Here is a 20,247-nt window from a genome sequence, read left to right on the forward strand (position 1 = left end):
CAGCACCCCCCTCTGACCGGTTCCCAGCCCCACCTGCAGCTAACATTTTCTCCTTTCTCTAGCCCTGTTCCTACTGTTCCCACTATTGAGGGCTCCACTTGTGCATGCCAGCAGGCCACAGCTTCCCCTTGAGCATAAATACTTTATTGTCACCTTAGGATGGGTTCTCAGGCAGGTGGGGATGACACTTTGGAGGTAAGTTCCTGACATTTCACATGTGGGGAAACTGAGGCCCACAGGTGTCAGCATACGGAGTCAGTAGCACCGCTGGGACCATCCCCAAGTCTTTCCTCTGCCCTGCCGCCTGTTCCCCCAACAGGCCTTGAATGGCTGGGGTAAGGTGCAAGAGGGCCATTCATAGGTGGCCCTTAGGGCCTCCAGCATGCTATGCCCAAATCCCTCAAAACTGCCTTCACCAAAACACACCCTCCTCCTGAGTCTTTTTCTGCAGTTAATGGTCATCCTTGTGTGGCCAGCACCACATCAGGAAGGTGCTGCTACCCTTGTTCCTCTAGTTTCCACTTGTCATTTCCCTGCGACGTGCAGTGGCACTGCCTGGCTTCCCTATGACAGAAGCCCATCAACCCCAGCTCAGGTCCTTCAGGTCCATGCCCTGCACGACCTCCCCACTCCAGCCTGCCTTGCTTGGCCTCATTCTGCAACCCACATTTCAGGCTTCTCTTCTGCCTTCTGCCTTCAGTGTGAGGCACTTCCGCCAGGTTGAGCGCACCTCTTGCACACCTCTTCGAAGAATTCTCCCTTTCCCGTTGGTGCTTGGCAGGGGTCCTTCCAGTCAGTGGACCAAAGCCCAATCCCAGAGCGAGTCTCCATGTCTTCTCCCACCCACCCTCCCTCCCTTCCTTGACCTCATCTCGCTCCAGCTGGAGGACTCAAAAAGAGCACTGACATTTGAACTAGTGCGTCCTTCATCCCTATCGGGCTTCCTAGGCCCGCAGCCCCTTGAAAGAGGGTGGGGCCGGGCGAAGAGGTTGCTCCGCTGCGCCCTCAGTTGGAAAGAAAGTCAATGGCGGCGCGCACAGAGCGATTGGTGCTGACATCGACAGCAGTGACCTTAATCTCAGTGTCACCAAACTGCATGGCGGCGCGGATCTCGAGGCGGCCGGGGGGTGTGCCAGCACTGTCCAAGCCGCCCTCGGCAGGCTCGAGCTCCAGGCTGAGCGCCCCACACTTGCGCACGCCCGGGTCGGTGATGAAGCGCGCGTCCTCGGCGGCACAGCAGTACAGATTGATGAGCACGCGCCGCTGGCCTGGGCGCGCCGGGCAGTAACTGCGGCACACCTCTTCGCCCAGGGCCACTGACTGCTCTGCGGCTACGAAACGCTCGAAGACGTCGGTGCACCAGCGACGGCCGTCGCGCACAAGCAGTTTGTCCGGTGGGTGGCGCCCGGCCACAAAGCGGTTGAGCACGCCCACACCATAAGTGAGTGGAGAACGGCGCACCCGCACTACGCCCGGGGCCTGGCCAAAGAGCACTGCGCCCTTGAGAATGGTAAGGCTGACGTCGTGCGGGACCACAACGCGCAGGCCGCGGGCGCCCAGCGCCACCTGCACCGCATGCTGCAGCACTGCTGACTCAGCGAAGCCGCCCACCAGAAAGAGCAGCTTCACGCCCTGCACCTCTGGCCGTTCCAGCAGCGTCTCTGCGGGCAGGGCCGGATGGGATGGGTTGGGGTGAGGTGAGGTGGGGTGGGGCGGGGCGGGAAAAGGGGTAAGGGGAGGAGCGATTGGTGACTCGTCCTGCCCCACCTGTATTCTGGCAACTTAACACCTCGCCACCTTCTGATAAGGGAAACAGTGCTTTCACTGAGGGTCACCAAATAATCCTCACAACCAACACTCCACCCCCAAACCCCTTCTCTCCCACCACCCCATGGAGTGCATTTACAGTATCAACTGTGTACACACTGTATGCAAAACAGCATGCCCACTGGACACCTCAGCTCATTTTCCCATGGGATAGCATTTGGGGAAACCCAGTATTATCAACCCTGGCAAGACTTCCTATTATTCTTGTAGCTCTTAATCACAGCCACACTGCATGCTCCCAGTGTTTCAGATGATGCTGGGTCTCGTGCCAGTGGACGGATATGTGGCTGTTTCTGGGCCCTGACAAAAGGAATTCTCCCTAATGAGGCCAGGCACTCACCTATGTGCTGGATGATCCCACTTACTGTGGGATGAAAAAGCTCGTTCATGGCCTCACAGGACATCCGAAGCATCCCCTGGGAGGACCACTTCACGAAGTTCACACTGTAGATGGCAAAGATGACACAGGTCTCAAGGTTAGGGTACAGCTGTTTGCTGCAACTTAGAGTCTGCTCATTTCCTACCCCTGCTCCCAGGCAGGTGTGCCTGGCACTCACTGCCTGCACACTGCATGCAGGGCAGACTAGCTGGATGTTGATCGTTATCCCCACTGCACTCCACAGCCTGCTCCAGTCCAGCATGAGGTCGCAGGAGAGAAGCTTCCGCTTTCTCACCTCAGAGAACCCAAGAAGCACTGGTTGGCAGGGTGGCCTGGTGCAGCCGGAAGGTGATACACACCCTGTGATTCTCCTTGCCCAGGTTAGACTCCGATTTCAGGGGTGAATTTACCCCTGGGCACACTCACCTACCCTACCCCTCCCCCGTTCGGTGTGTGTAACGAATCAGGCTGGCCTCCACTGCCCCCCCCCCGCCCCCGACTTTACCTGTCCTGACATTCCCCATCGCAAACCCGGCCTCAACTCCTGAATGCTGGCTCTGGGCCCACCTGCTTCTGCGCAGAGCTGTCTCCACGTTGTGGCCTCGCTGCTTGCGGTAGAAGTCAATGAAAGAGAAAGGCAGTGAGATGTTGAGCGCTCCCGCCCGATGCGGGCCCGCTGTGCGTTTGCGGGCCTCGAAGGCGATGGTCAGATCCACCCAGGCTGCCGGCCGTTGCCTTTTGAAGGTGGCGATGAAGTCTTCTCCGAAGATGCGACAGAGTAACTGCTCAAAGGCCAAGTCCACGCCCACCGCGCCATAGGGTCCTCCTGCCATGGAGCGATAGGCAAGAAGGCATCAGCGAGTACCGGGCCGCCAGGAGGCGGTGTGGGGCCGGAGCGCTCCGGGTAGCAAGGTCGCGGCTGGGCCACTCACCTGATGCCTTGTAGAGCTCCTTCAGGGTGCCGTGGGGCTGCTCCAGCTGGTGCACTGTCAGGTCCACAGTGCCTCCCCCACAGTCTGCCACCATGTAACGGTCTCCTGTGGCAGCCAGCTCAAGCACTCAGGGCCTGCACAAACTCTCAGCCCGGGGTCCTTTCTGCCCTTGCCCAGCCGCCAACCCTGCCTCAGGTCCCAAACCCTGCATGCATGTGTGCAATCCCGTGAAGGAATAGGAGTTAAGTGCGCGGCTCTGAGTGAGGTGGGGATGTGGGTGACCATGAGGGACTTCCAGGTTAGATACAGCATCGGAAGAGGAAGGGGTGGGCTTAGGCAGTGTGCCTTTTCCCATCAGTATATGGTTACCAGCAGGGTCAGAGAAAAATCGTTGCATTCCTTCTGTCCTACCTGCCTGCATCTCTGCCCACAGCTCTCCCACGCCTGACTCCACCAGGAATGTGCGGCTGTGGCGGGACCTTCGCAGTTGCTCACGGGCTGGAGTTGGGAACAGCAGGACTGTGAGGTCAAGAGCTACCACATTCAACCTCATCCTCTCTGCCGGAGGCTCCCAGAGCACCTGGAGCAGCCAGCACCCCTGAAACTCCTATGCCAGCTAAGAAGGCGATGGTCACCCCAAACCCAGGCGGTGTTTTAACAGTTGGGAAGAAGTATTGTATTTCTGGTCACAGGACCTTCCCTTAACCCAGGAGAGAACAGGCCTCAGCAAAATCAGGTTTAGAAGGGTTTGGGGGAGCTGGGTGGGGTACAGAGGCTCCAGGTGTCCTAGGGGAGCTCAGCTCCTGCCTGTCATAGGAGATGGCATTTGGAAAGTGGTCAAGGTTGTTTATAGATGTCTTTGGCCTCTATGCCTAGTCCTGGCAGCAGGAGCATGGGGTGGGTGAGGACAGAGGGCTGGTGGGGACAACAACTGATGCAGCCCCTGTTTAAGAGAAGATGGGAGTGTACCCTGACTTCTTCCTTTCTCAATGCTCACCTGAGCACTGCACCTGAGGGCAGACTGAGGCTGCTCCACTTAGATGGGGCACCCCTAAGCAAGATAAAATCTCTGCTCTACGGTGGGGCACCTCAGGTCAAGGCTTTGTTGTGGCTCCCCCATTTCAGGATCCCCCTGTCTAGGGCTATACTTCTCTCTACCAGAGATTTGCTGCCCCAGATGGGACTCTCTCCCCTGCATCTCCGACATGGTTGAGCCTCTGGCCTCATTGCCTCTCTGACACTGCAAGGTAGGCTGACTGCCCGGGCAGCATCCCTGGGGCAGCTCACCCTGCCGGAAGCTGGAGTCGATGGACCGGCGCTCGCCCAGTCGCCCACCACCAGGGGCTCTGCTACTCAGGTCCATGAGCTGGTGCAGCCGTAGCTTCCGGCAGTAGACAGAGGCAGCCTCGGGCTCCAGTGCAATGAGTAGCTGTTCTGCATTCTCTCGAGATACCAGGCCAGCCTGGGGATAGGTGGTAGGCAGCACCAGAGGCTGTCACATCTCAGGCGACACCCTCGGGCCTAGTAGCTCCATCTCCTCCCCTGGCACTTGTCACAGCCCACCCATGCTAGGTCTCTCAGGTCCCTTCATGCCACACAAATCTGGAGCAGCCTCACAGCCACCCTGTGAGCAGGCAGGGGAGGGCCATGGCATGGGCCAAGGGGCCAAAGGGCTGACAGCAGGCAGAGAAGATGGGGCTGCAGCAAGGTCTCCTCACAGGGCAGGGCTGGCCAGTTAGGCACTGACTGCAGTATTAGCAGAGACCTGAGGACAGTGTGGGGTGCAGTGGAACAGAGGAGATGGTGGGGCCCCACTGCGCTCACCAGGCTGGTGTCTGACACTGGCCTCAGGCCGCCCCACTCCCAGAACTTTGTTCCTGAGAATCTGCTATAGCAGGAAGGAAACAGTGAAATTCCAGGCACCAGGACAGGCCGGTTGCAGGGCGCGATAGGGAGGAGAACCTAATGGGAGCTGGTATTTCCTGAATGAGAGCAGAGGATCCCTTTGGGAAGTACTTTAGGGTTTATGGGGTTTCCTAGAGTTTGATCAGATGGGGAAGGGGGAGATGCATGGTGATGGAGACTTCCTGCCCAGGCCCAGTCCTTCTGGAGCTGACAGCAGAGAATAGTGTGGGAGGGAGCAGGGTAGGTAAATGGGCCAGGGACACTAGGTATGTGGCATTTGTTCCAGGTGGGACAGCTTTGCTTCTGCAGTGGTCCAGCTCCTTCCAGGAAAAAGCAACATATTGTGCAGACCTGGCTCCTGGGTCATGTCTGACACATAGGTATGTATGTGTTGGGGGCCACAGGCAGGCTGGAGATGTCCTAGGGCAGTGATGGTGAACCTCTTAGCTTTTCAATCATACAAACAAGCACCAAGGGTGGAGCTCAGTGGCATTAGAGCCTGCCTGAGCAAACACAAGGTCGTGATTTCAATTCCTGGTTACCCCCCTCCCCAAAAGATACCGACAGCCTGCTGAGGCATATGTGCCATAGATTTGCCACCACTGTCCTGGGCTCTGTTCCCCAAGGCCCCAGGGGCAGGGCCAAGCAATGACTCTCTCTGAGGCTGTGCCAATGGAGTGGGTAGTGCCAGAGCCCCACCCCTCTTCCTCCAGACCTTCGTGCATCTTGGGTAGGAAGACAAGCACACACTGGTCTCGGAGTCCTTTCCAGAGAGAAACCCACCAGCCCACCAGAGTGAGGACAGAGGTGGGGTGTCTGTAAAGCACCAATGTCAGTCAAAATGGGTGTCCTCAGTGCCTGCTGCTGTTGTTGGTTCACAGTGGTCCCTTCTCCAGACCAGCTGAGCTGCTCTCAGCTGAAGGGGACTCAACCTCCCTTGACAGGTGTCCCTTCCCCTCCCCCCACACCCAGGGACAGACTGAAATGGATCTTTGCCTCACTGCTACACAATTCTTCCTCAGGCGCTCGCCGAGGGACCAGGCCGCGGCCACGTGCTGAGGAAGCACATCTCGCTCAGCTGCCTTGCTTCCTCCTTCCCCTTTCTCTTGAGACCCATCTTCAATAGACCATGCTTGTAAGAGTGTATGTTGGGCTGTGGTTCTAATAAACTCCACTTAGGATGTGGTCTCACTGGTCTACGCTGTGCCTCTTGTCTGTCTGACAAGATCCACTTCCTGTCTTGGTGGCAATAATCCTCCAAAATTCCGTGGTGCAGGGTGAGGGGTGGGGGTGGAGAGCTGGAGGTCTTTATGCAATGACTGTGGTTCTGGGGCGGTCAGAGATGAGGGTGTGGCAACCCCCAGGGCCCTCAGCCAAATGTGCTCACCAGGTAGGCGGCTTCCCGCATGAACTGCTTGGCCGGCTGTTTCCAGATGGCGGGCACTGTCAACACCCAGCGCACAGTATCCTTCTCAGGCAGTGATGGGCACTGCTCCCTCAGTTCCTGCAGCCGGAGGCAACAGGGAGGTGTCGTGGCTGTGTCTAGATGTTCCCCCAGCCTTATGCAGTCATAGGTGGGGCTTTTTCAGAGGTGGCGGGATTTAGAATATGTGGCACTGGAGGAGATGCATGGTTCAGTGCTAGGAGTTAGGCTGTGAATGTTACTTGCCCTAAGTAGCCTGGATGAGATATAAGGGATAGAAAGAGCTGTGATCGCCTGTCACTTACTGTTTTTTTAAATCTTCAGCCTGCCATGAGCTTGTTATCCTCTGCTGTGCCCCTCTGCCATGTGCCAACCTGCCTCAGAGCCAGCTAATTATGGACTGAAACCTGTGTAAACTGTGAACTAAGTAAACTTTTCCTCCCTTAACTGGTGGGTGTTGAGTATTATGTCTAAGCAACAAGTAACTAAAACAGTGGAAACGGCTGACTTGGGTCATCTTTAGCCCTGGAGGAGACCTAGAGGAACCAGTCAACCTTAGGAAGAACTTCCTGGCTGTGGGGAAGAACCTCTTCCCTCCCGAGGGTGGCCCGGGGGAGGTTCCGGGAGGAGGAGGGCAGGATGAGGATGACAAAGAGGACCTCTGGCCCTGACTAGTGTCTGCCCATCTGACAGACAGGGGTGAGGAAGATGGAGAGGAAGGGAGGAGGACTAGGACGGGCTGAGGGGCGCTGTCCCGGTAGGCAGGGGTGGGGCAGCGGGCACCTGCAGGGCGTGCTCTTTGAAGAAGTGTAGGGCATGTGCGAACACCTGCAGGGCTGGCATCTTCTTTCCATTTACTGCCTCTAGCTGGGTCTTCAAGGTGAGATCCTGGCAGGGACACGGCGTGTCTCTGGAAAATGTCATAGCTCTGCCCCCACTTCCCAATGACTTCTTCCTCAAAATCATCCCATCTCCCCAATTTTCTCCTGCTTTCCCCCAATTGCCATTATTAGCCCCAGGGTCTCTTCTTAGCTCTGCCCCTCCTCTAACCCATCCTCACTCTGTTCCCACCCATTTTAGCCACGCCTCCACGTTTTGAGCTCCAATCCTTGGCCCATAGCTCCGCCTCCTAGCCACGCCTCCATCTCCTCCCTCCACTAAGGAGATTTGGTCCCTTCCTGGTCCTGGCTTCCTGGTTGGGGCCTTGCCAGTAACACTGCTCACGGTGGCACTATGGATCTTCATCTTGAACTTCTCGAAGTAGAGCCAGTCCCGGGCCTCCTCCGGATCCAGGTCGTGGTAGTAATCTCGAGCAGTATATCCAAAACTGTGAAAGGTGCCCTCAGGAGTCAGCAGTAGACAGGTAGGGGTCTTCTGGTGGGCCACGCCAGGATCCCCACCTTCCCATTTTCTGCAGAGACACAGGGAAGTGAGGTCAGCTACAAACATCCCTTCATGAAGATGGACGCTGGCTCTGGGGCCAGCTGTGTAACCTGCAGCAGGACACAACCTTCCCAAGCCTCAGTCTTTTCATCTATGCAACGGGAACAATAGTATTATCTACTTTTAGGGTTCTTGTGATGAACAAATGGCATCCACTTGAATTTTCATAAACACTAGTCATGGGCTCTTTTACGTCCATGGGCCCACTGGTCCCGTTTGGGCCCTGTTCCTTCCAGGGAGGGGCACCATTTGACCTTTCCTCAAAGCATCAGGACAATATCCGCTGGCCTGGTCTGGCCTCATGATGTGTCTCTCCAGGACCCCAGCAGAGGTCCTGGAGAGACACATCACTTTGCCCTCCTTGAAGCTGTCCCCTAAATCCAAGCTCCTGCAGTATCGTTCATGATCATTTCTGTCTGACCCACCTCAGCAGCTACACCCACGAAGACTGTCCCAGCAGGTCCCCAACACCGGAATGAGATTTAGAATCTCTTTCTGCAGGGGCGTCTGACGTCCACCTAGAACTCCCTGCCCACTTCATAGCCTGGCAAATCCTTCCTGCTTTCTCTGATGCTGGACCCCTTCAGACCAGGTTCACCACTGCAGCCCTTTGCGGGAAGGAACTGGGAATCCAGGCAGAGGAAAAGCAAATGCAGAAGGCTAGAGGTGTGAGAGCACAGGGGAAGGGGGACAGCTCTAGACTGGCTCACACACAGCAGGAGAAAATACCAGAATGCCAAGGGAAGAGAATGCAAGACACCAAACGCTGCAGCACAATTCTCTATTTCAAGTAGGGGAGTGAAGAGGCAGAACCACATTTGCCTTTGGGAAGGAAAGCTGCTTGGCCCTCAGATGGAACAGCCCGGAGGGAAGAGAGGACAGAGAAGGGAAGCGAGGAGGACAGGCAGGAGGTTACTGCCGAGGTCCAGGTGAGAGGGTGGGGCTCAACGAAGGCAGGCTGGTGGCCATGGAGAGAAGAGGATGGGCATTCCGCAGATTTTAGCAAGTCATGGAAATGATGGTGTTTGGTGGCTGGTGGGAAGAAAGGTCAAGGAGGAGGCATGATGGCCCTCACTTATTTCCTGTGACTGTCACTTCCACAGGACAGAGAAAGTATCCCTTCATGTGTCCCTGGTCCCACCACGGGGCCAGCATGGCCTCAGCTGTGTGCTGATGATTGCGCCATCTGAGGTGTCCTGCTTCTCTAGAGAGGGCTGAGTGTCCACGACCTTTGTGCCTCTTGTCATGTGGAGGTTGCAATGATATGAAAAGTCAGTCCAAGATCCTGAAGATCATCTGTCTCTGTCCATTCCCCTTCCACTCAGCCTCCCTGGCCCTAGGAGCCCCCCTGTATCTCCTATCCCAGTCTGGGTAGAGATTTTGGGGACTTCCGGTAGCTTCACCTGCTGGCTGCAGCCACAATGAGACTCATTCAAAGAATCAGGGTCCTGAGGTCCACAGTGGTGGTGCTGCAGTTTTGACATCTATAATTTGGGTGCCCTCAAATCCTCATGTGTGGAAATTTATTCCCTATTGCAAAGTATTAAGGTCAAAATAATCCACTTATAGTATTTAGAGGTGAGGCCTTTGGAAAGCGAGTAGGACTAGAATAAAGTCATTAAGGCAAAACCCTGTATTACTGAATCCCTGGCAGCTTTATAAGAAGAGGCACAGTACTCCTTGCATACCCATGTTTACAGCTGCACATACCAGCTAAAGCTTGGCAGTGACCTATGTGTCCACAAACAGTTGAATGGTATTTTTTCACAATGGGATGCTACTCGGCCATGAAGGATAAATTTGAGTCATTCAGGAGTCGAGGGTTTAGCTCAGCAGTGTAAGTGCCTGCTTGGCAAGCACAAGATTGTAAGTTTGATCCCCAGTACCAAAAAAAAATTTGAGTCATTTGTAGTAAAATACATACACCTTGAGACCATATTAGGTGAAATAAATCAGACAAGCTTAAATATCAAATAGTTTGTCTTATATGAGAAACCCAAAATATAAATAAAGAGCAAGGTAAAATGCAGGTAACAGGAAACAGGAAGATAGATCTTTTGGCAATGAGAAGGAAACCAAGACATGGAGAGAGAAAGAAGGAGAGCAGAGGGATTGATCAGAATTGAGATGTGCTATGTATAGATCCGAACTCCCCATGTTATGGACAGTCATCACATTATGTACTGCAAACATGAATTGACAAAAATTTTAAATTTTAAAACAATTTCAAAAAAGAACAGGGAGCGTTCAGACAGACACCAGCACATACATTTCCTGTCTCTTGTCACACGATGCTCTGTATCAGCATGGAATTCTACTCACAAGAACTGTAAGTTCATGTCGTTACACAGTACCTTTCCTCAGGTATTTCACTATGGTAACATAAATGGACTAAAAAGGAGAGTTCACACAACATCAGGTGGAATTTTTCAATTTTTTTTTTTTTTTTGTCTTTTTCGTTTTTATCAGTACCAGGGATCGAACTCACGACTGCCTGCCTTGTAACGGAGGCGCTTATGCTGCTGAGCTAAATCCCCAGCCCCTCAGGTGGAATTTTTCAAACATCTCCTTGAAGTAATCCCGTGACTTGTCAGTCTTGAACCTTTATTTCCTTGTTCTTCATCTGACATGTCACAACAAATCTCCATCTAGAAATCTGCCCTACAGAGATCCCAGCATGAATTTTCGAGGACATTACCTGTAGCACTTTTTGTTATAGTGAACAGTGAGAGGAAAACAAACCCAAAATACTGCCGATAGGAGGGGATACTCTCTGACACCCCTGTGCTGAGGAATACTAGGGAACTGTCCGAAGAAGGCAGGCACTGTGTTTGTCTGAACACAAAACACCTACCAAATATCCTGCAAGCTGTATGCACCCTTTGGCAGCACATACACTAAAACTGGAACAGTATGGAGGTTAGTGAGGCCTCGGTGCCTTGGCCATGGCCTTTTATTAAAAAATAAAATGGCGGGGCGGGGGATTTAGCTCAGCGGCATAAGCGCCTGCCTTGCAAGCAGGCAGTCATGAGTTCAATCCCCAGTACCGATAAAAAGGAAAAAGACAAAAAAAAAAAAAGGCAGTTCCTTTTTAAAACACATATATGCACACTTATGTGTGTATGTTTGTGTGTAACCCTCAAAAACCTTTATGTATTTTATTACATGTTTTTTATATTTCAACAAAATTTAAAATAAGTAAAGCCACGGAGTGTGGGTGTGGCTCAGTAATACAGCGTTTGCCTAGCATGCTTGAGGCCCTGGGTTTGAGCCACAGCATCATAAACAAATAAATAAAAAAACAAAAATAAAGCTTGATGCTGTCTACAGAGGGAAGGAGCACTCCAGGGAGGCTGGGAGCTCGGACCTGGGGTCCATCCTCCAACCTTTTGTCCCAGTGAGGACTCCCAGAAGGGGATGTCTCTGTGACTATTTCTGGAAACCAGGCCTATCCCATCCCAAAGCTGCCAGCCCAGCTGTCGTCACCTCATCATGTGGATGGACTCCGGGTCACTGGCAAAGCTGAAGGCATAGCCGCTGGACGTGGTGCCGAAGTCAATGGCGACCACCACAGAGAAGGAGGCCTGCTGGGGAACTCGAGCCTCTGGCTTCTGCAAACCCAAGACCTGGAGTTAGGGAGCAGCCAGCAGGAAGTGCTAACCCCCAGCAGGGCACTGTTTCCCTCCCCTGGCCCAGACTCACCAGCCCAGGCTCCCCCAACTCTCCCCGAACAGGCTCCAGGCTGAGCCCAGGACAGACCTGCTGTTCAGAAAGCCCCAGCCCTCCGGGAGGTTTCAGGCTCCAGCACTTGCCTTCCTGCTTCAGGTTCTCTGCCCACTTCTGCAAGGACTGCCTCGACCACCATTCCCACCCCTACCTCACAGCATCCTCCAACCTGGGCCCAGCTGGGAGCAATTGTGTCCTCTGGGTAGCTTTATAGCATGTGGACCTGTGTATATTATACTTCCTGCTCTTTTTGGTCACAGTGACACAGACCTGTAAACAGTGGTTCCTGCCTTCTCACAGGCAAGGCCTGGGCTTCCTGAGAACAATAGACTGTCCAGGTTGGATCCCAGTGGGGTGGCCCAGTGGGTGGGCTGGGGGGATCTCCAGGGCAGGACTGTGGAGGGAGGGGAGCTATGTCCTGGAACCATCATGCCCTGTAGCTTCCTACCTACTTTTAACAGCACACCTCCCTTACCCCAGATATGGTTTGAATTCAAGTGGGCTGTGGCTGGCAGGAGAAGCAACTCTGGGAGGCACTGGGGTTCTAAGGACCTAGGAAAGACACAAGCTCACCCCACTACCTGCCCCAGCCAGGCCAACTGCCATAGCCCTAGGGGTCATTCTGCAGAAGGGAGTATGGGGCAGTAGTTACAGAGAGCTTTTTACTTCTCAGTAGAATTGTCACTCTACACTCAAAGCCACTTAAGGCGTGGGACTTGCAGCCTGGTGGCCTGCCCCTGCCCTCGTTCTTTCTTCCTTCCCAGCCCAGGCCCAACACTGTCTGCGAGGCACAGCCCTCCTCCACATCACCGAGGCCGCCCACCACCCCAAACCCTCACCCAGGCTTACTGGTGACTGTGAAGGTGTGAGGGGGGCAATGCCACAGCTTTCCTGGGTCCTCGGGGAGCCGGGTGGGCTGGGCACTGGGGAGCGCTCCGGGCTGGAGCCTGTGGAGAAGAGAGGGCAGGTCACCCTGGCACCATCAGGGCAGCTAGGCTCCAGGCCTGGCGCTGGGAGGTTCCCCATCATTCCTGATGGGCAGGGGGACTGGCGCAGTGGAAGGACATGTCGAGGGCAGGGACTGGGGGCCTGTCCTCAGTTTGAGGCAACTTTATTCTGGGCTCTACCACCTTAGCACCCCACACAAAAGGTGGGGGAGGGCGGAGACAAAAACACTGTGCTGGGGAGACTGAGTCCAGGGAAGAAAGGGCAGGAGAGATGAGGCAGATGGCTCCAGGGATGGGGGTGGGAGGTGGAAAAGACACAGGAGAGTAAGTCACAGACACGTGTGGCTGGGGGTGGGACAGCCGGCCTAGAAGTGGGGCTGCTTCCCTCTAGCCTAAAGATGGGCCACATGGTTCTAATCAGACCTGGATGGAGCCACCCCTCCCCCACCCCAGGGCCACCGGCAGGCCCAGCTGGCTGCCAGGGGAGAGACAGGAGGAGGAGGAGGAGGAGGAGGTGGGCAGTGCCTCCCTTAGCCCAGCTCTGAGGCTAGGATGGCCAAACACCAAGAAGTCTGGTTACCTGTGCCCCAAAATAGGCACACCTCAGTTCTTGGGCTAACCCAGGAACATATTGGAGGGTTCTGGGAAGTACATGGACAGCACTGTAGTCTGCCTGGGATCAGCAGGGCAAGAACATGGTGGTCACATTCTGAGAGCTCCCCTTTACCATGCAGCCAGCACGGGCTCAGCCCTGCCACCAGCTCCAGCCTGAGTGGCCATGTTGCTATGGCTTGAGCCTGGGAAGGGAGGCAGGAAGGAAGGGCCAGCCTGCCAGGTCTTTGTGAATGGACTTCCTGAGGAGTGTCCCTCTTGCCGGGTGGCCTCCTCCCCTGCCCACAAAACACACTCATAAACATACAGTCCTGCTCACACAGACCCTGCCTACACACATGCACGTACAGACACTCATGTACACAGAAGGGTCCTGTGAACAGATCCACTTTGTGCAGGGACACTGTCTACCTATACACACGCTTAGTACACACATCGGTGCACAAGACCCTCCCTGCAAGTATGCACACACATGCTGAGCACACAGACCACCCTACGCATGCAAGCAAGCATTTCCAGAACGGCTCTCAGGAGGCGCATTGGCTGATGGGCCCTGGTGGAGGGGAGGGGGTTGGTGGCCAGGGCACAGTGGGGGGTCTTACCTATGTAGAGCCCCTGCAGGCCCATCTCTGGGACAGCCAGCATCCTCGCAGGCCCTATAGCTGTCAACAGGAACAGACAGAATGGGGTTTACTTATTTCTTTGTTCCTTCTCTGAATGCTTATTTATTTATTTACTTTTGGCTGGAGTCTTTTGAAGCAACTCATCATATTTTTTCACCTATAAACTCTTCAATATGTCTCTCCAGCAGACAAAGATATTTTGAAAAACACCATTACAACTCCATTATCATGTTTAACCAAATGTATAGCAATTCCTTCTCTTGTCAAAAGCTCAGCTCCATAGCTTATGTCAAAAATGGCTTTGCTCTGTAGAAATCAACAGGCTCCTCAATGCTTTCTGGTGCCAGGTGCTGGGTGAGGGACATCAGTAATCTAGAGACATTGTCCCTGCCCTGGGGACCCACAGACAGGTGGGTGAGCTGGTCATCCTCACATAATCATGCAAGTGACTTTTGGGTTACTCAATGCTGAGAAGGGATCAGCAGGTTGAGAGAGGGACTAGGCCCCCCAGGACCCTTCATTAGATTTGGGTTTTTGGGGCTTTTTTTTTTTTTTTTTTGTGACAGGGATTGAACTCATGACCTCATGCTTGCCAGGCAGCCACTTAAGCCACTGAGCTAAATACCCAGCCCTTGTTTTTTTTGTTTTTTTTTTTTTGTACAAGGGATTGAATTCACAACCTCGTACTTGCCAGGCAGGCACTTATGCCACTGACCTAAATCCCCAGCCCTAGACTTGTTTTTATGTGTAAGGCAACAGCAAGTCTTGAATGGTTTAAAGTGCCAGGTCAGGGGAAGAGCATGGCTCAACTTGGTTTTTGTGGAGGTAGAGATTTACTGGAAACTGAACTCAGGGCCTCAGATGTGCTAAGCAAATGTTCTACCAATGAGCTACCAACCCCAGCCCTTAAAAAAATGTTTTTCGTATTTTTAAAAATTGAGACGAAGTCTTGCTAAATTGCTAAATTGCCCAGGCTGGGCTCAAATTTGCAATCACTTCCCAGAGCGCTGGGGTTCTAGGTGTGGGCCACCACACCCAGCTACACTTTGCACGCTGAGATGCCCCTCTGGCTGCCTGGGGAGAGTGGACTACAAGCAGCCAAGCTTAGCTGGTGATGGTGGGGGCTGTGGGGCTTGAGACAACAGTGGAGACATCTGAGGCTCAAAAGTTAGATTACATTAGATGGGACCCAGAGGCTTATGAAGAAGATGCCAAGGTGGCATCCTCCGGCTCAAAGGAGGACACGGATGGCGAGATGAAAGGTACTGAAGACAGGGCAGGCTGACAGGGGCCCAGTGCACAGTGTGGGGTTAGAACTAAGAGAACATTCCAAGCAGCCAGTGAGTAGGCGGTCTGGAGGTCAGGAGGACGCTGAGCTGGGGATGTACATTTAGGAGACATTGTCCCGGGGCACCTGGAAAAGAACACCAAGGGGAGGGAAGGGAAAAGTGACAGTCAAGGGTGACAGGGAAGGTGGGCTGGCGAAGGGAAGAAGTCCTCCGTGGCTTTCTGGAGACCTGGATAAGAGATTCAGAGAACCCAGATATTTTAAGAGATTCTTAGATGAGGTGGGCATGGTGGCCCAATCCTGTAATCCCAGCTACTCATGAGCTATGGCCGGAGGATCACAAGTCTAAAGTCAGCATGGGCAACTAGCAAGACCCTGTGTCAAAACAAAATTTTAAAAGGACTGGGGATGTAGCTCACTAGTAGTACACTTGCCTAACACATGAGAGGCCCTGGGTTCGATTCCCAGTGCCCTCAGAAAGGAAGGCTGCTGTTAAATGAGACCAAAAGCAACTGTCTTAAAAGCCCAAGGCAGGTAACTCCAGATGAGGGATGACCAAGGGGTAAGGGAGCTGAGCTAGACCTTTGGAGAAACGTGATGAGATCTGGAACAGATGTGACGACAGTGGCTAGAGGGAGAGCTTGTGCCTCTGAAGCTATGGGGCCCAAGGGACAGGCTGGATCCCGCAAACCCCGACAGTATTGTTACTTGAATTGAATCATGGTCTCAGGTCACGGCCTGGGCATCCCCCAGGAGCAAGTCGGAAATGCAGAACCTCAGCTCCCTGGCCCTGGCCTTGGCCCACTAAATCAGTGGGAGAGGTGCTGCTCAAATGTCCCAGTCTTCAGATCATGGGTGTTATTGTCCTTTTATCTATGAGCCTGGTCGATTCTCCAAATAAAGGCAGGGGCTGCCCAGTCCCACTCCCAGTAGCCTGATCAGGAAACTTTGCTAACAACACAAGCAGACACAGAGCTGGGCACTAGCGTGCACGTATACACACATACACACCCTTGTTCCTGCATGGTTTACACAAACGCAGCCTAGTCATGGTCAGACTCCCCAATTCTCACATGTTCCTGTAGGCCTAGGGCACTCCTGCATGGCCAGCCCCATGAAAATTTCCAGATACATGCAGTCCTGCTGTCTCCCATGTTACTGGAAGTACACAGTTGGATGCCCAGGAATCACAATCAGGAGAAGGGCAGAGGCTGCTTGTGGCTACTTGCATAACAGCCAGAAGATGCTGAGAAAACGGGAAATCAGACAGAGGAAGTCAGTAGGGACCTGGAGAGCCAGTGACAGGAGCTCAGCTCAGAGTGACAGAGTGTGGTGCAGCTGAGTCCTCCAGAACTCCAGAGCTGACACTGTCTCTTTTTCCAGTTGGGCATTCACTGACATCACTGTTGGTGGCTTGAAACCAGCCACACTGGGAATATTTACACCGTGGAAATCGACAAGACTAAAATCCATGTTTCTTCCCTCTCAAACAGTTGCTTATAAAACATTTACCAGCATACCACTGATCCAGGCCACAAGGGAGGAGCCAGCAGCCCTATTTGTAAATCTTAATTCTTTCTTTTTTTTTTTTTTTTGTCTTTTTTCCTTTTTATCAGTACCGGGGATCGAACTCACGACTGCCTGCTTTACAAGGCAGGCGCTTATGCCACTGAGCTAAATCCCCAGCCCCTAAGTCTTAATTCTTTACCACAGAAGTACTGGACATTTCTTCAGTGCTATCCTCTGTGCTAAGTGTGGGAACCAGTTTCCCACACTTAGAATGCATGAAAGAAAGAAGGAAGGAAGGAAAGAAAGAGAGAGAGAGAGAGAGAGAGAGAGAGAGAGAGAGAGAGAGAGACAGAAAGAAAAAGAAAGAAAGAAAGAAAGAAAGAAAGAAAGAAAGAAAGAAAGAAAGAAAGAAAGAGAGAAAAGATCTTTATGGTCCAAGAATATTGGATCTGCAAGAGAAACAACCTAGCACTGCCAGGAAGACTAAGTCAACACTGGATTCCATGTCCCAACTATCTGCTTGTAATCTCCCCAGCTTGCACCTTATCTCCTGAGTGTGTGACCCTACAGGGGATCTCTGGGATATCAAGGCCTTATGGCACTCAGTGTGAGTGCATCATGTCACCTTTCCATACCTCAATGCCTTTTTCTATAAAATGGGTGCCACAGGGATCATGTGAGTACCAAGTCCAGATATGGAAGGTATTGATAAAGGGAAGGGGAACATATTGTTTCTTTCATGATATTGATTCTGAATTTCTGCTTGTTAGAAGTTTTCAGTCGTACTGAGGATTTTATTGTACATATATCGAGTTCTTTCAGAAGGAAGTATCAATTTGTGTTACAAAAGGAATTTCTCACTGCTTCCTGAAGAGGTACGGGTAGAAGGGGGTGACAGTCAAAGAAGCACACACACACATCCATGGAACCTTGCTCACCCCAGCAGGTACCCACCCCCCAGATACACTGAAGGAGAAGCCAAGCATTGTGGAAGGAGCCAGCACCTATAATCCCAGCACTCATGAGGCTGAGGCAGGAGGACTGCTGTGAGTTTAAGGTCACCCTGAGCTACACAGTGAGTCTAATCTGAACTACACAGCAAGACCTTGTCTGAAAACAAACAAAAAACATTGAAGGATAGTGCTGCCCATGGGGCCCAGGACAGCTTCACTTCTCAAATCTAGGTCTGGGCAGGGTCCACAGCTAGAAATGGGGGAGGTGGAAGCGTACCTAGTTTCCACTAGAGGTCCACTAGTTTCACACTGCTGATGCCTCTGAGTTTGAGTTACACGGAAAGTAACTCCATTTCCGGGCTGTAAGTGCTTGCCAAACTCTGACTCCATCCTGACCCATACCCTACCCAAACAGACCCTTAACCCCGCAATGGACTGACCCCTAACCCTTGGCTTCATACTGACCGCTAATCTTCAGATTCACCTGACCCTTTGCTCTGACTTCTACCCACAAGGCACTGGGGCTCAGAGGTGTGGCTGAGTAGGCCACTCACAACCACAAATCTCCCAGTGCTCTGCCCAGGTTCACAGTAGCCTAGGACTTTTGCTTGACAGAGAATTCTTTGAGGATCTATCTTGGGGTGAGGTGTTGAGGCTGGGTACCACTGGCTCTGCAGCTGTGTGGTATTGTTGGATTTCAGGACTTCACCCAATGCCTGGATCCACCTGGATCGTTAAGCTGGGGACCCTGCCTCACTGGTTCATCTTTGCCTGCCAACACCCTAATGGAACAGGACTGTCAGCTAAGTAAGGCCACAAACCATTCCTTCCAGGCACAGATGGGGCCAACAACCAGGGCCCAAGGGCCAGATCAGAAATGGCACCCAAAGGGCTGCCCCACCTTGTTCAGAGGAGGCTGGGGATGCCCCTCCTGTGCTAGGGCAGGGATGACAAAATACCACCCATGGTCCCTCCCTTTCCATACATCCTGCCCCACGCCCATGGGTCTTCATCACATCAGCAGTCAGTTCACAAACAACCTCGGTTCCACAGCGTGGTGAAGCTCTCCCACCCCTGCCATGGACCTGCATGACCACTCTTGTACTCTGGTTTCTTGGCCATCTGAGGTCCCTGGATCCTAGGCTGGTGCGCCCTGCCTTCCTTCCAGCTCTCCCCAGGCAAGACTGCACCCTGTGTGAGCCCGGACCCCACCCAACATGGACCCTCAAGCTGGCCTCATAGAGAGAAACCTGAGTCCCCAGCACCCTGGCCACTCCCGCCACTCTCTCGCATCCCAGGGCCACAGAGTTTGGGGCCACTTCCCAGCACAAGCCTGCATTCGACCCCCAGATCTCACCTCAGGCCCAGACACACTGGGTCCACTGCTCTTCCGCCAGCCCGAACTCCGTGTCTCGCGTGGGGGGGTCCCAAAGCTCAGGTGGGAGCCCGGGCGCTGCACAGTTGTGTTCCTGCTACAAACCCACTGGAGTGCGAAGTTTGCGGTTCTGGGGCCAGCCGAAGGCCAGGATGGCCCCCTCGACGCCCCTAGCACCTCCTGAGCTCACCTCGGCCTTTAGATAGCTCGACACGGTCCGGCAGCCTGGATCCCGACCCGCAGCCCGCAGCTCCCAACCCACGGCCCTCGACGTGCGCCTGCCCCCCCACCCATTCGCCGGCCCCACCCGCAGTCCCTCCTCTCCCCTCCCCCTCCCCCGCCGGATGGCCGCGCGCCCGGCCCAGATGTGCAGGGGGGGCGGGGGCGGGGCCTGTGGGGCCTCCTCCAGGGCTCCAGCCGGCCCCGGCCTCCGCGCCCCTCCAGCGCCAGCCAGGCTCGGGAAAGCGGAGGGGTGGGGAGGAAGGGTGGGGAGGAGGGGCGGACGAATTCCAGACCCTCGCCAGCCTCCTGTCGCTCCCCCGCCTCCCCTTCCTTCCTACAGCCCACCTTGGGGCTCAGCCTGGGCGGCCCACCTGCAACCCTGCCGCAGCCCCTCCAGTCTCGCGGCCTCTCCTGCAGCCGCCTTTCCCTCCACTTCCCCAGCTAGGGCTGAGGGGCAGGTGAGGCAGCTTTGGGGCCGGCGCACACTGGGACCTGGCCTGGTCCTCGCTGAGGTTCCAGGAGCAGAGCAGCAGTTCTCACAGGCTGGGCCCCACTCCTGGCCATTCAGAGTACGTCCTGCCTCCGCGCCAAGAAGCACCCAGCTGGCTTCTGATCCTAACCCAGGCTCTCTTGGGGATTCCAAGATAAATAAGGGGTTCGATTGGCGGAGGACGATTCCGCTAGGCCCTCCTTGGCCCCTTCTGCTTCTTTACTCTGTATCCCCATAGAGGCTCCATCTGCTTCTCAGCCTTTGGTTTTGGAGACAGCGTCTGACTCCGTAGTTCAGGCTCATTACGTAGTCCAGATTGGCCTGTTACAGTGATCCTCTTGTCTCAGCCTCCTGAGTGCTGGGACCACAGGTGTGCGCCAACATGCCTGGCTTGCCTCTCAGTTCTTATCCCTTTGTGTCTGCTCCGCAGGGGAAGTCCCCTTCCCCAGGACTTCCAGGGAGCCCTATTTATTTTGGGTTTTTTTGAGACAGAGTCTCACTGTATTCAGATTGGCATCGAATTAGAGGCACTCCTCCTGCCTCAGCTTCCCTAAGGCTAGGATTACAGGCATTGGCTCCCATGGTCAGCTCCA

The 20,247-nt window shown here is 54.0% G+C and overlaps 1 protein-coding gene across 1 annotated transcript; it reads right to left on the reverse strand.

Moving 5' to 3' along the window:
- Window positions 1-122: 122 nt before the first annotated feature.
- On the reverse strand, window positions 123-19,236 carry Hspa12b (heat shock protein family A (Hsp70) member 12B). Its single transcript, XM_003476616.5, has 13 exons — window positions 18,925-19,236; window positions 13,797-13,856; window positions 12,485-12,582; window positions 11,396-11,520; window positions 7,691-7,877; window positions 7,250-7,354; window positions 6,431-6,547; window positions 4,426-4,600; window positions 3,550-3,636; window positions 3,139-3,243; window positions 2,774-3,032; window positions 2,168-2,271; window positions 123-1,661 (listed from the first exon to the last, which is right to left on the reverse strand). The coding sequence occupies exons 2-13, from the start codon at window positions 13,837-13,839 to the stop codon at window positions 1,006-1,008; spliced, it is 2,061 nt and encodes a 686-aa protein (XP_003476664.1). The 5' UTR covers window positions 13,840-13,856; window positions 18,925-19,236; the 3' UTR covers window positions 123-1,005.
- Between the last annotated feature and the right edge of the window lie 1,011 nt (window positions 19,237-20,247).

This window comes from Cavia porcellus, unplaced genomic scaffold, assembly GCF_034190915.1.
Source record: "Cavia porcellus strain 051 isolate PalLab524CR breed Dunkin Hartley unplaced genomic scaffold, mCavPor4.1 scaffold_5, whole genome shotgun sequence".
NCBI classification, from domain to species: domain Eukaryota; kingdom Metazoa; phylum Chordata; class Mammalia; order Rodentia; family Caviidae; genus Cavia; species Cavia porcellus.

What these genes read in the sequence shown, in the direction of transcription:
- Hspa12b (XM_003476616.5), bottom strand. Translation starts at nt 13,839, where the DNA reads ATGCTGGCTGTCCCAGAGATGGGCCTGCAGGGGCTCTACATAG. An exon ending in CCTGCAGGGGCTCTACATAG is followed by an intron (nt 12,583 to 13,796) that starts GTAAGACCCCCC and finishes TCTTCTCCACAG; the next exon opens with GCTCCAGCCCGGAGCGCTCC. An exon ending in CGACTCCAGCTTCCGGCAGG is followed by an intron (nt 3,637 to 4,425) that starts GTGAGCTGCCCC and finishes TCCCAACTCCAG; the next exon opens with CCCGTGAGCAACTGCGAAGG.